The sequence below is a fragment of the Bacillus rossius genome, chromosome 3 (genome assembly GCF_032445375.1).
Source record: "Bacillus rossius redtenbacheri isolate Brsri chromosome 3, Brsri_v3, whole genome shotgun sequence".
In the NCBI taxonomy this organism is placed as follows: Eukaryota; Metazoa; Arthropoda; class Insecta; order Phasmatodea; family Bacillidae; genus Bacillus; species Bacillus rossius.
This window is the reverse complement of record NC_086332.1, coordinates 29,316,268-29,329,438: the sequence shown is the minus strand read 5'-3', so window position 1 is coordinate 29,329,438 and position 13,171 is coordinate 29,316,268. Positions and strand designations below refer to the sequence as shown.

At 33.2% G+C, this 13,171-nt stretch overlaps 1 protein-coding gene across 1 annotated transcript in view; it reads left to right on the top strand.

The window, feature by feature from the left end:
• LOC134530446 (cell adhesion molecule Dscam2) overlaps positions 1-13,171 on the top strand; it is a 469,894-nt gene that overhangs the window by 266,563 nt on the left and 190,160 nt on the right. Inside the window, exon 7 of the mRNA XM_063365267.1 lies at positions 920-1,043. Coding sequence (XP_063221337.1) covers positions 920-1,043 — 124 coding nt within the window. The remainder of the gene's footprint in view (positions 1-919; positions 1,044-13,171) is intronic.

The following is a 13,171-nucleotide window of genomic DNA, read 5'->3' as shown; positions in this document are numbered from 1 at the left end:
GTAGGCCTTGCTATACTGTTCAGTCATGTTCCTTGAAAATTGTACCTTATTTTAAAAAAGGATCATCTGAAGCTACATATTGCCATGAGAGGATGTTAGTGAATTGAAGTTATTGTCCTAGGTACAAATATTTTTGTCTCATTTTAGTATACCATACCTTACATGGAAAGTTTTAAGGGCTTTAATAAGAGTTATTGGGAGTTCACAAGTCTCCTTGCTGAAAGCCTTGCTAAAAGTATTGCCATATTACTTCACTGTTTCCTCAGGAAGAGAGGGAAAGCATACCACTAGGCTTGTATGAGACTAGTTTTTTAATATTTTTTTGAAACCGTTAAAAAAAAAATCTTGTGAAATATGGAATGACACAGCCATAGTTTACTGTATTGTAAAGAAAATGTGCACTTAAAACCCAGTTATAAAATCTAATTTCAAAGGTTTCGCACACGAGTGAAAGGTCTGCGCTAACGTGACACAAAGGTAAAGAAAGGTATGCTTCATTGAAGCGTGTAAGACGACCTTGTAATCACGCTCTCCAGTACAAGGTTACGCGGGCTTCCCACTAACCCTTAAGAATAAAAAATGGCCAGCGCTATTTTCACAATTTCCATTTGGCTATCGTGCCTCAAAAACAGTATATTAGTAAAATTATGCATGATGCATAAGTATTTTGGAAAAATAAAGCTGAAACAATGCTAATTGTGTATGTATATTAGTATGGTTTAAACTCTATTTAAAAAAAAAAGTAAAACCAAGATCAAAATGTCATTCCAGAAATCAACTTTGTAATGAAAATCTTTTTTTCGAAACCTAAAAATAGCCACTACAGTTAAAACAATATTCTGGACGACAGCTTTATAGCAGGACTTGCTACACGTGATTAGCCAGTGATGGTGAGTGGGCTGTATCGCTGGTATTATAGAGCCAGTGGGGATTTCCACACCCAAGTTCTCAACGTTGGACAACCTGCAAGGTTTGAAGGCCAGGTCCTCCCATAGCTTTGCATTGCCGTGCCCAGCCCAGGGGTTTCCTGTTCCAGTTTTTAGGTGAGACACTTTTCTGCACAACTCAGTTACAGTAAACCATATGCCTGCAATTCAAAAAAAAAATATATGTATATATTTATTTATTTTATATGCAATACTGTTGCCTAGGAGCAACAGTGTTGGGCAGATGTTTATCTTGGTGGAAGTAGGTGAGATGTCCACCAACAGACTTGCTCGGTCGTGGCTAAGAGCTAGTGATGTTCTGTGCACAGACTTAACCTGTTCCAACATTTAGGCAAGAGCAGTCACATCACATTAGCAGTTGGATTTTGCAGCATTTTGTTTCAGTAGTTTTAAAGGGCTGAGATACACAAGGTCCTGCCATACTGTTGAGTTATGTTCTTTAATAGTTCACATCATTTAAACAACATTAATTTGAATTAAGCTCTTGTATGCCATAAAGTACTATTATTATGTAGTTAAATAAGTTTTAGTTGAAAAATATTAAGTCTATTACTGGAAATTTTTTACATTTCAACATGGCTACTGTACCTTTGCGAAATAAGTACATGTTATGAAAAACATGTACAATTTCTAAAGTGCTTGAAAAAAGTTCACCAGAAAAAACATTTTTCACTGTTCATAAATGTTATATAAAAAGTAACATATAGAATATATAGTTATATAAAATTTTAATTTACTGAATATAATTTTTCTGTCTAGCAACAATTTATCTAACATCTTTATAGCAGGATCTACTTTACTTAAGATGCAGTGATTGTAAGCAGGTTGTGTCATTGGTGGGCTGGTATTGTAGAGCCTGTTGGAAGTTCCACACCCAAGTTTTCGACAGTTAACAACCTGCAAGGTTTGAAGGCCAGGTCCTCTCATAGCTTTGCATTACCGTGCCCAGCCCAGGGGTTCCCTGTTCCAGTTTTTAGGTGAGACACTTAGAATTGCGTTTGTACAAGATTTTAATAAAAATGTCCATTTGCTTGCCACTAAACAAAAAATATTTTTGAAGTTATACTTACTAAAAAATGATGAGATTGAATTTTTACGATGTGCATGCGCACTATGCAAAATTTTTTTCACAGAATGGAAAAAAAAAAAAAGCTACATACAAATAAAAATTATATATGTGTTTTAAATCTTAAACTTTAGTGATTGATATTGAATACTGTTCCATATCATCAATAATATTTTTTATTGTGAATATTAGTGATAGAAATTGTTTTTATAAACTTTTTCCAGTGTTCTTAATATAAGTGAGGTCTGATAACCAATCACTTTCGCTTAAAAATGTTTATTCGCAAGTCACTCAATGTCTGTTAAGTTCCACAATTCACACTCCTCACTGGAGCTAGGCTCGACAGTGATTCGTCCCTTACCTTACGACTGTTCTCACACACACATACTTCGCGCCAATCAGTCGCACTCTCACGGTCCCGCCACTCCTCGTCGCGCCATTCTTCGCCGATGTCGCACTTCTCTTCACTCGCGGAACTCTCTGAACTCTTGGAACTCCCGTGGAGGCTGGCATCGTCACTTATATCCCAATGGTGTCCTTCTTGAAGGGACGAGAGCGGATGTGACGTGTCGCGTCATCCTGACACCCGAAAAGTCCAGAAAGGTGGCATTTATACCTGCCACTTCGCACTGTGGTATCGGAATACCAGCAGAATTCCCAGGCCGCTAAAAGTGTGAGTGACAATAGTCATTGGCGGGACAGTGAGCGGGGAGCGGAGGGGAATGGGTAGCCAGACCCTTGTAATCCGGCCGGGCACGCGTGGCATGTGTGACGTCAGCGCCCTTGCGGGGCCGCTGGCCAGACTCGCTGGAAGGCCCGCTCAGGTACCTGGCACGCATCGCGGCCTTGCCTCCTAGCACGCATGTAACAATGTGTATGTACACATGTATGTATATATACTTTTAAGTTGATGGTTTTGCGGTCTATGACCATGAAACGAAAAACTATGCAAAAATTCTCCAGAAGTCGCACCATCGTAACGGCTATAATACGTAGTCTTTCTTCTAAATCTACCTAAAATTCATTAGTTTCTTGAACAAACTACATTAATGTTGTAACCTTGATAAGTCTTCCTGCCATGTATAGAATGCATCTAACTTTATTTTTAGTTTGGTAACACGTGACTCCATGTCCTCTTGACCACTGTCTTCTTGGCATGGAGATTGTGCGGCAAAAACACAAATTAAAAAATAATATAAATAATAACTAATTACATTTTAATCATAGTGTCTAAATGGACTAATCTTGTAACTGGCATTAGTAATATTTAAATCGTTTAGTTTTTGGGTTGTGACATGAATCATTTGCCTAGTTACTTGTGCTTTGAATTCCATCATTTTCCATTCCACCATTCAGACGACACTGTTTCTCTTTTGAAGTTCTGCTAATAATGATTTTTTTTTGTGTAGAGGAGATTTGAATTAATTAAAAAAAGAAATGTATTTTTGTAGAACCGGTGGGAAGTTCAGTGCCAAAGTTCCCCTCAGTGGATAAGAGCCGTGGGTTTGAGGCAAAGTTAAGCCATAGTTATGTGTTGCTTTGTCCTGCACAAGGCTATCCAGTCCCTGCATACAGGTACAGTTTCTTCTAAAAGGGAAATTTATTTTAGAAAATTAATTTTGTGCATGAGATCAATCCTAAATGTGAATTCTTCGTGTGAGGATTAAATATTTATAAAATTTACTTTCTACAGGCACTACTGTCAGTTTTTTATTTTAAATAAATCATCATGCTAGTGCTAGTTCAGTATTTACAGTATTATTGATACATACATAATTACATCATTTTCCCTATGTGAATCACTATAATAATCTGTTTGGCGTGCATCTTTAAAAAAGGCAACTGACATTTTACACTGGCTGGCCAATGCATCATTCTCAATTTAATTGACTCTTAACTATCATACCAATGTTGTTGGTGAAGAAATGTAAAGGTAAGGCTTTACGTAGCACAATTTTACACATAGGCTTAAGGCACGGACTTACACTCTGAGTCAGTTATTTTACTGCCTCGTCATTACTATTCTTTTTTAGGGCTTTTCTTCTCTTCACCTGAGAGAGTATTTTGCTCAGCAAAATTAGCCAAAGCTTTGATGTAATTTAACTATGCATTTAAGATCCATGTTGAAATAAACAATGAGAAGAGGTTTTTTTTTTATAATTTTATAATGCCAGTTGACTACCATTTGAATGAATTTCATTTTTTTATTATGATAATGGTGTAACTAGGATATGTTTAATATTTGTCTAGGGGGTAGAGTGACTCTGGAAACAAGTTTTGTTATAGTTCACTTAAAATCTTGTAGTTACTGTCATAGGATAACCTTTCAGTGAAATACATTTATTATTACTTGGTGATTGGTTTCAATACATTTAAGTAGTGGTTGTATTTCATTCGGTTATAAGACAGCTTCATAGGGAATAATATCCAAAAGAGTTATATTATTAACATTTTTTAAAACCGTGCCCTTGGATTAAGTGTTACAAAGGCTTTTAATGATTGCAAATTCACTGTTCAAGGATATTTTTATAAACTAAGTGGTTTTGATCAAATTAATTATAACGTGTTTACAAGAGAAAAATCCTAACCACTCTGCTACTGGGGTCATGAATATTTAAAAATTAAAATTTTTGATTCTGATTAGTTGCATCAAATGAACTGGTCATGTACGTCCGACAATTATCTTTCCTCTACTTGCATATTGTTTTATTTATATACTAGTTTTTTGGTCTGATTTAGGGGATAACTGGGTGTTGGGTGTTTGCAGAACCAATGGGGGCAGCAGCTCCTAATGTACCCCCTCTCTCTAAACTGACTCTCGTGCGACAGTCGTTTGGTGTCGGCTTAGCGTTACTGTGCCCATCGCAAGGGTATCCAGCACCATCATTCAGGTAGGAGCAGCTCTGAGGCAGACTCTGGACGGATTCCAGGCAGTTCGGTCCCTCAGCCCGAGTGTGTTGGCAGACTGAGACCTCTAATCTTGTTTGCACTATGAACTGCAGTGTGAGTTGTTTCACAAGAAAAGTATTGGCGTTTGTTCATGAACTTTTTTGTTCAAAAAAAGTCGTGTTAGTGTAATATTCTACATTCAGAAAATAATTGCATTTTTTTAAAATTAAAACATATTTATAAAATAAATTTTATTTTTGATAGTGTTTTAATAGTTCAGCTAGACCTCTAAACATTATAAATGTTTAAAAATGCTTTCTTAAGAATTATTTATGCAGCAAAAGAGTTAAAAACTAACAAAATAAAATAGGTGCAGCAAGAGAGTTAAAAATTAACAAAATAAAATAGGTGCAGCAAAAGAGTTCAAAACTAACAAAATAAAATAGGTGTAACAAAAGAGTTCAAAACTAACAAATAAAATAGGTGCAGCAAAAGAGTTAAAAACTATCAAAATAAAATAGAGGAGTTGGTTTTAAGGAGGGGAGATACCTTCAGTCTTGGATATTTCTGTGTTCTTTCCAAATTCACCTTTACTGATAAAATATTGCAAATCATAGCTTATAATAACATGAAGAACCCTCTGGTAGTTGTGACAAAATTGACTGAAGCTTATTTTGAATATTTCAGAAAAACAATCACAATATTATTTATTCCCTGATGGGCTAGAATTTAAAAATGTTTTTTTTTTTTTTAAAAATTAGGTTTTAATGGATTTCTGTAAAAAGTCCAATATGGTGGAGCCCAATCTTTATTTTTATTTTTTAAGGAAACAAGAAACTGATCTTACGTTAAAGCATGGAACTAATTTTTAATGTAATTTATTTTAACTGATGATTTTATGCATACATATTTCCTAATATTTTACAAAGAGTATACATTTATTTTAAAACTGTAAACAAACTATATTCTAAAGTTCGAGGTGCTTTGAAGTTATCATAGCACAATGCTTGGACATTATAGTTATTGCTACAAACCCTTATGCAGTGTAATCACCTAGAATATATAATTTAAAAAAAACTTAAATTTTGGTTTTTAGATTTTTGTATGCAAGTATTTTTTCTAATGTTATTTATAAGGTAACCATAACATTATAAGAAATATAGCTTTTTGGAAGATACATTTTCCTGTTTAAAAAAATTTAATATCTGCGTAGAAGATACCCAGTAAAAATCTCAAAATACCCTAATAATTTGTGTTAAATGTTGTAAAGCTTGCTATTCATAGCAAAATATTCAGGATATAACTTGCTGCAAAAATGGAATGGAGTAATAAAGAAAGTCTGTATTTGCACGCGCGCACGCACACACAGAGATATATATATATATATATATATATATATATATATATATATATATATATATATATATATATATATAATTTATGTCAAAATTATATAGGTAATTTTTTTCCACTTTTATTTGGCATTTACACACGTATCATGCATTTACTAAAGTTAAAAGAATCTTAAGATTTTGGTATGATGTTAAACAACCAAACTTATAATTCCTCATGTTTGACATCATAACAGATTCTTTCATTTTCTGTGAGTAAAAAGTGCTACAGTGGAAATACTGTTTCAGAAAAAAAGTTTGATCCTTGGTCCTTCAATTACAAAACATTGACAGATTTGACAGATTTATCACGGAGCAATATCATAAAATGCCAATGTTAAGCCTGACCTACTGTTGATGTTGTATAATTATGTGGCATGTATCTACATCCATCTACTTAAAAAACACATAAAATACAATCATGGTTCTGTAAATTTTTTGTATTGTAAAGATTCTTTTAAGTTTATTTCTGGTATTGGAAAAAAGTAGCTTTGATGAATTGCTTAAAAACTTTAATGAGACAGGAAGCTTTGGATTGCTTAAAGTAAAGAAAATTTAATAATTGAACAAACCATAGCCATTCTTCAGTTGGGAGTATCTATAATGTTGTTGTTGTGGCATGTGACATTAAACGACTCATATTAGACTTTTTTTTTCCAGTTACAGAAATACTCTTGCTTGTGAATTTTGGCTGTGTGATGCTAGGGCGTTGATAGAGCACGGCCTTTCACAAGCTTGTTGTGCTGTGTCCACACAGAGCCTGTGAGTAGCACGGCGCCACGGGTTGTGTCCAGCGCCAAGTTTGACATGATCCAGCGAGCCTCCGGCCGCCCCCTGTCACTGTTGTGCCGAGCACAGGGCCACCCCGTCCCAAGCTTTAGGTCAGTTTCCTCTCGTAAGCTCGTTGAGCCTAGAACTGTAGATGGGCATGTGTGACGTGACGAGCAAGCGTCCCGCCTCCACAGAACCGATCGGGGCCAAAGCGCCAACGTTTTCGTCCGACCTGAAAAGCGGCAGCTTTGTTCGGCACTCGGGGAAAGGTCTCGTACTGCTTTGCCAAGCACAGGCACTCCCCATCCCAGCATTTAGGTAAGCTCTGCATTTGTCTCTACGTCTTTGTCCAGGGTTTGTACAATCCATACAAGTCCTTAAATTCACCTTAATTTCCAAGTTGATGCTTTAAGGGCCCTTAAAAGTCCTTTTACACTCTATAATGCTTAAACGTCCTTAATTTTTTATTAATTTTGCAGTAGGGAAAAATTATAACTTGTTGCTCAGGTATTTGAAACGAAAGAAGGTCCATTTGGAAATAAATATTGCTGCATCTGAAGCATCTGTAGTCTTTCACAAAATAGCATAATCTTTGGAGGGCACTGGGTTGTTTATCAATTGTAATGATATTTTAAAAGCTTTGTCCAAAATAAATACCAGTTATGTGAAGATAAAAACTAACTTAATGAACTGTAAAAGTGTTCAATATTGTTGCCAATTTCGTGACACTCGACTTGTCTGATGGTCTATTGCCTATCAATTGCAAAAACAATTAAAATAATTTTTGATTTATTTTACCTCCAAAAAGACTGCAACCTGGTATGGTACTATCATTATGTTCTGTTAGAACTATATGGTTAAATATAATTAAATTTTGTTGCAGTGGATTTTGATGGGTCCTTAAAATGTGTTCATACATCCTTAAAGTCCTTAATGTTTGGGGTTTCAAAGGAGTACGAACCCTGTTATTGATTGGTTGTCTTTTATGTTTCATCTGGGGAAGTGCACTAGTAGAAGGTAGCACGAATCTCTGAGCTTAAGTTTGAGAAAAGTAAGGTGCTGTAATGTTCTGCAGAACCTGTCGGAGCGAAGGGACCTGCATTTTCATCGATCATGAAAGGAAGTTGGTTTGTTAGGTCATTAGGTGAAGGTTTCGCTCTTCTGTGTCAAGCTCAAAGTTTTCCTGTCCCAATGTTTAGGTAAGAGAAGCAAGTTTCCTTCTTTTTCACATTTTGTTTTTATAGTTAACTGTTCATGTGTAATTATTTATTTTCATCCCTTGCATGGTTTTTATGAGTAAGAACGACTTCTATACTTTTTTATTTAATCATTTGATTACACTTATTTTAAAGCATAGCATTAAGACTCTCACAGTGCAGAAAAATTTAACATTTTTAAAGTTTTCTCTTTGGTCGGATAATAACCATGTAAGTAGTAAATGAGTCCATCCTGTGTAGAATGAGTAGAAATATATTGGTTCATATTCTGTTACTTTATATACTTTATCTAGAGCATTGGCAGTGTAAATATTATTCATCAGTAATTTTTTTTCCTTAATTATTTTGTGTTACTAAGCATATTTATCTTTAATACTGCAATTTCATGTTCCAGCAATTTTTTATCATGGTTATTATCATAATACCAATCTTTTAGAAGTGTATCTAACTCAATTTTTGCCGAGAAAGCCTTTAAGGATAGCTGCTTTGTTACCTCTTTTCTTTATCCCATTATTTCCCATATGCTGCTCTTTTTTCAGTGTGAGGTAGTTAATGAATATTCATTTTTCTTCATATTACACTCATACCTATCTAGTTTTCTGACATAAATTTTCTTTAAATGTTTATTTTTTTTTTAATATTACATGATCTCATCTGTAATTTTTGATGCCAGCTTAGTTAAAAAATAATTTGAAATTACTATAAAGTTCTCTATGCTGCTATCATGATAAATCTTTTTACTGTGTGAAGTTTCGAATAAAAGAAGATAATTGAATATTTACTTCACCTAATTAACAATTGGTACGCTTCCTTAACAGACACTCTATTGGGAAGTTATTTTTGTCTATTGCTAATACATAATATGTACTTCTAGTATATGTTAAATTACCTTCTGTGGCAATAAAAAACTTTTGGTGCCTACCATTATGTAAAAAATTTTAATATCCGTAAGAACCATTTTATAATCATTTTAAACCTTTGTTAGATTAATTGTTTATCTTCTTCGTTAGATTTTCTTTAGTCTATTAATTTAATGGTTTTGTCCTGAATCACATTTCAATAGTTGGGTCACAAAAATGATAACAGCTATAAGTGCAATGTTTTAAAAAGTAGACCAAAATTAGAATTGGTTTTAATTACAAATACTTTAAGGGAAAAAAGTAACTAATCACAGTAGAACTTAATAAAGCTAGGTTTCCCCCCCCCCCCCCAACTCCTCCCCACCCCCCCGGTTTATTCAGATAATCCATACCTATTTAGAAAAACAAATAAATGAAAAAAAAATTCAAAAAGCCTTGCACAATAATCAGAGAAATCTGTTAGGTACAGATAAAAAAAAAAGTTACATGAAAACACGTTTACAGACAGAGTTGTATATTAGTAGGAGCCAAATTACTGTACACCTGGTTGTCATGTGTGATGATGTGTTTGTAAGTTGTCAGTATGTTTTAAATGTGTTTTGTTCAATGGAAATTTTCTGCAAGTACGTTACCTTGTACAAAATTTTCCAAATTCTCCAGTTAACCCAGATTTTGACTATCCCGGATCGGCTCTGGGCCTAATTGATTTGAACTAGTTAAGCTACAATTATTATTATAACTACTTTGCAATTATTTGAAAATTTGTAATAATATGGAAATTAATAATTTTCATTGTTTACGTACATTCATGAAGGGTTAAATTTTCTGTGTTATATATATTAAATGAATCTTGTTGTTAAGCTATTACAGTGAAAGGCATGTACGGGACCACGATCATGCTTGATTATTGACTATGCCGGATTATTTATTTATATTTTTACTTATTTTATACATTGTAAAATGCAAATCAACACTCAAAATGAGTTTTCATGGATGTGCACAACAGACGAAGATAGCAATAGCAATAAAAATACAAATAAAAATACAAATAGAACAGAAGTATAATCCACATAGGACAGAAGAAACAATGGACAGACACAATGATATTAACAGTATAAAGAAAAAGTAACAAAATGATAATATAAGGAACGTTGCTTGAAACAAATTAATTATAATATTATTAATATGTGTAATGGAATGGTTAATTATCCTAAAAAAATTTATGTATATAATTTTTTTATTGTTAATTTCAAAACTTCAAGTTTATTAAAATTGGTTATCAGTGTGTATAAAGTATCATTATTTCTATTTAAGGTACAGAAAGTTAAAGTCTGATGGCTGTGAAATGTAGTCCAGTGTTATATAACATGTGTTTATAATTAATTTTGGGATTATAACAGTTTTTTTTACAAGCAGCGACTCTAAATATATTCACCGGTCAGAGAGAGAAACTAAATTTGGATGAGGAAATTTTTGTTTTGAATAATCATTTTGATTAGTTTAGTTTGAGTATTTTCAATTTCATTACCATCAGTTGAGTTAATACTATTTCAAATTATCAAATGCCAATATAGTTTTAGTGGGAATAGTAAAGAAAAATTAATGTACCGACTGTAAAATGGTTAGTTTTTAAAACTAGTTGTAATAAGTGGCTCTATGGAAATAAAAATTACAGATGAGTGTTGGCATTCTTAAAAAAAAATCATTACAGAAATGAACCAGTGAAATTTGAAATATAACTCGCTAAAAAATGGGAAACAATGTACTGAAATGAAATCTACAGTAATGATAAACTCTGAGCGAACTACGAACATGGGTGGCGCAGTGCTGCCCCCTGGTGGCCAAGTCAACCACCGGAATCCATTGAGGAAATCCGAATGTGAGTGGCTGGATTGCAGAACGTGCTGAATCATGGAATACTGAATTTAAGAACTTTCACTGTATTATTTTATTTACGTTGATTGTGTTGAAGTTCAATATAATTTTGCGAGTCCATACATAAAAAAATTTATGTTACTGACATACCACTATTATTATTTTTTTTTCTAAACAATAGTTGTTACTGGCTTCTTCCTATAAATAGTTACACAGTAGAGTCCTGCGAACCCGGTCCGAAGCACTGAAAGTCCAGATTAAAACTGAATTGGCCTTAAAATGCATGTAATATAAGTTTTAGATTGGTAAAACTATAAAAATAATTGTTTTTTTTCTTTATAAATACAACTTTTTCTACAACTGGAATCTAAATTTAATACTACTGTATACATAGACCTAAATTTTTAACCTACAAAAATTAGCAAATCCTGCTTTTTTTTTTTAAAAAAAAAAATCCTGTAAGGATTAACTAGATGACCAGACAAGCAGGGTGTGGATTAGCAGGATTCTACTGTATTTCTCTACACGGATTTAACCTTAAAAGAACCCATTAGCACCTAAGAAATTTATTAAATTGCAGGTGCTATTTTACACATTAAAAGAAATTATTATTTTGGCACAGAATCTCATATTAGGTTGAAAGTAAATACATCAGTATAATTCGGTTTGCCTATGTAACTAGTGTAGTTTAATTAGGGGGAAAAAAAAAATGAAGCAAGGAAACCCTTCTCGTGAATAGTAAATATACTTTTCATCCATTCAGAAACATAACACAGCAAAATACCTTGTTCTATGACAGATTTGCTAATTGTTTATTTACATAGTCATTAGCTCATATTTTGAATGGTGTCTTAACTATAAAGATGTGATTTTTCTCTTTTTTAAAAAAAAATAGAAATCATGATTCACTAATCAAACCAAAAGAAAATAATTGAATGTGAAAAAGTAACAATTGCAAATATCAGTATGTAAAAATTACAGCTCTTTCTCTACAAGTAGGTTGAAATTAAGATTTACTTTTTTTTGAATTGTGATGAAATGCAAGTAAAAATGACTGATTTATTAATTGTTACCGGAAGTGCAATTACTTATAATTTGTTGCATACCAACACTGTTATATGATGTACGATTATATTCATCTCTTTGTAGCTATGTTTTCTAGAAAGGAGGATGAATGTTGTTATTTTTAACCCAGCTATTTAAGTTAAATTATTTTGAAGTTAACCTTTTTTACTCCCATTTCCTCACAGAACCTGTTGGAACAAGAGCACCAAAATTTGCTACCGATACAGAAATATCATCTTTTAAAAGAAAATTGGGACATGGGTTTGGCCTCCTCTGTCAAGCACAAGGTTACCCTCTGCCAGCGTTTAGGTAGGTGATGATTGTAACAGTTTTTCTAGCCAAGTTTTGTAGGTTCCAAAAATTATTTTGTTGAATTAACTACCATTTAAAGTACAGAATATTATCTTCATGGACTGTGGAATTGTGAGGAACAACTAGCTCTTTGACAAGTGTGAAGAAATACCAAATCTTTTTTACGTGTATAATTTTTTTTAAGGTTCTTGAACACATAAAAGAATCATAAAAATTCTGTTGAAAACTATAACTATATTTCTTGGAAAAAAAATAAAAATTTTGGTTTAAATTTGTCTGAGACAGATGGGTAGTCTACAATTAAATTATATATAGGCAAAGCTAGGACTCGTAAATTTACTACCACGACTGTCAAAGTTCATTATAAAATGTACAGTGTAGTATGGGTATTGGATAATACTTCTGCTGCAACAACTCTGTTCCACATTATATTCTCTCTTGTCATGTGGGAGGACCGAACTACTTTGTGACTGACATGGTAGACCTTTGAACATCTGTATAGGCTCATTGTTCAATTATGATTCAAGTAAATATTTCTAGCTAAACAATGGACTTGTCTTTCTCCACCTCTTCAGTATGAAATGGTTCTTATGATATGTGGTTACAAATATATGGAAATATATTCTTTAACATATTTCTGCAGCACTCTCAATCTTGCACTTTAACTAACAAATTGCAATGACCGTTAGCAATGTTTTTGGGTACAAAAGTAATCCTTGAGGTTTACGAAATTAATTCTAATTCTGTGAAAAGTCTTAAAGTGTCACCCTGTTGACCA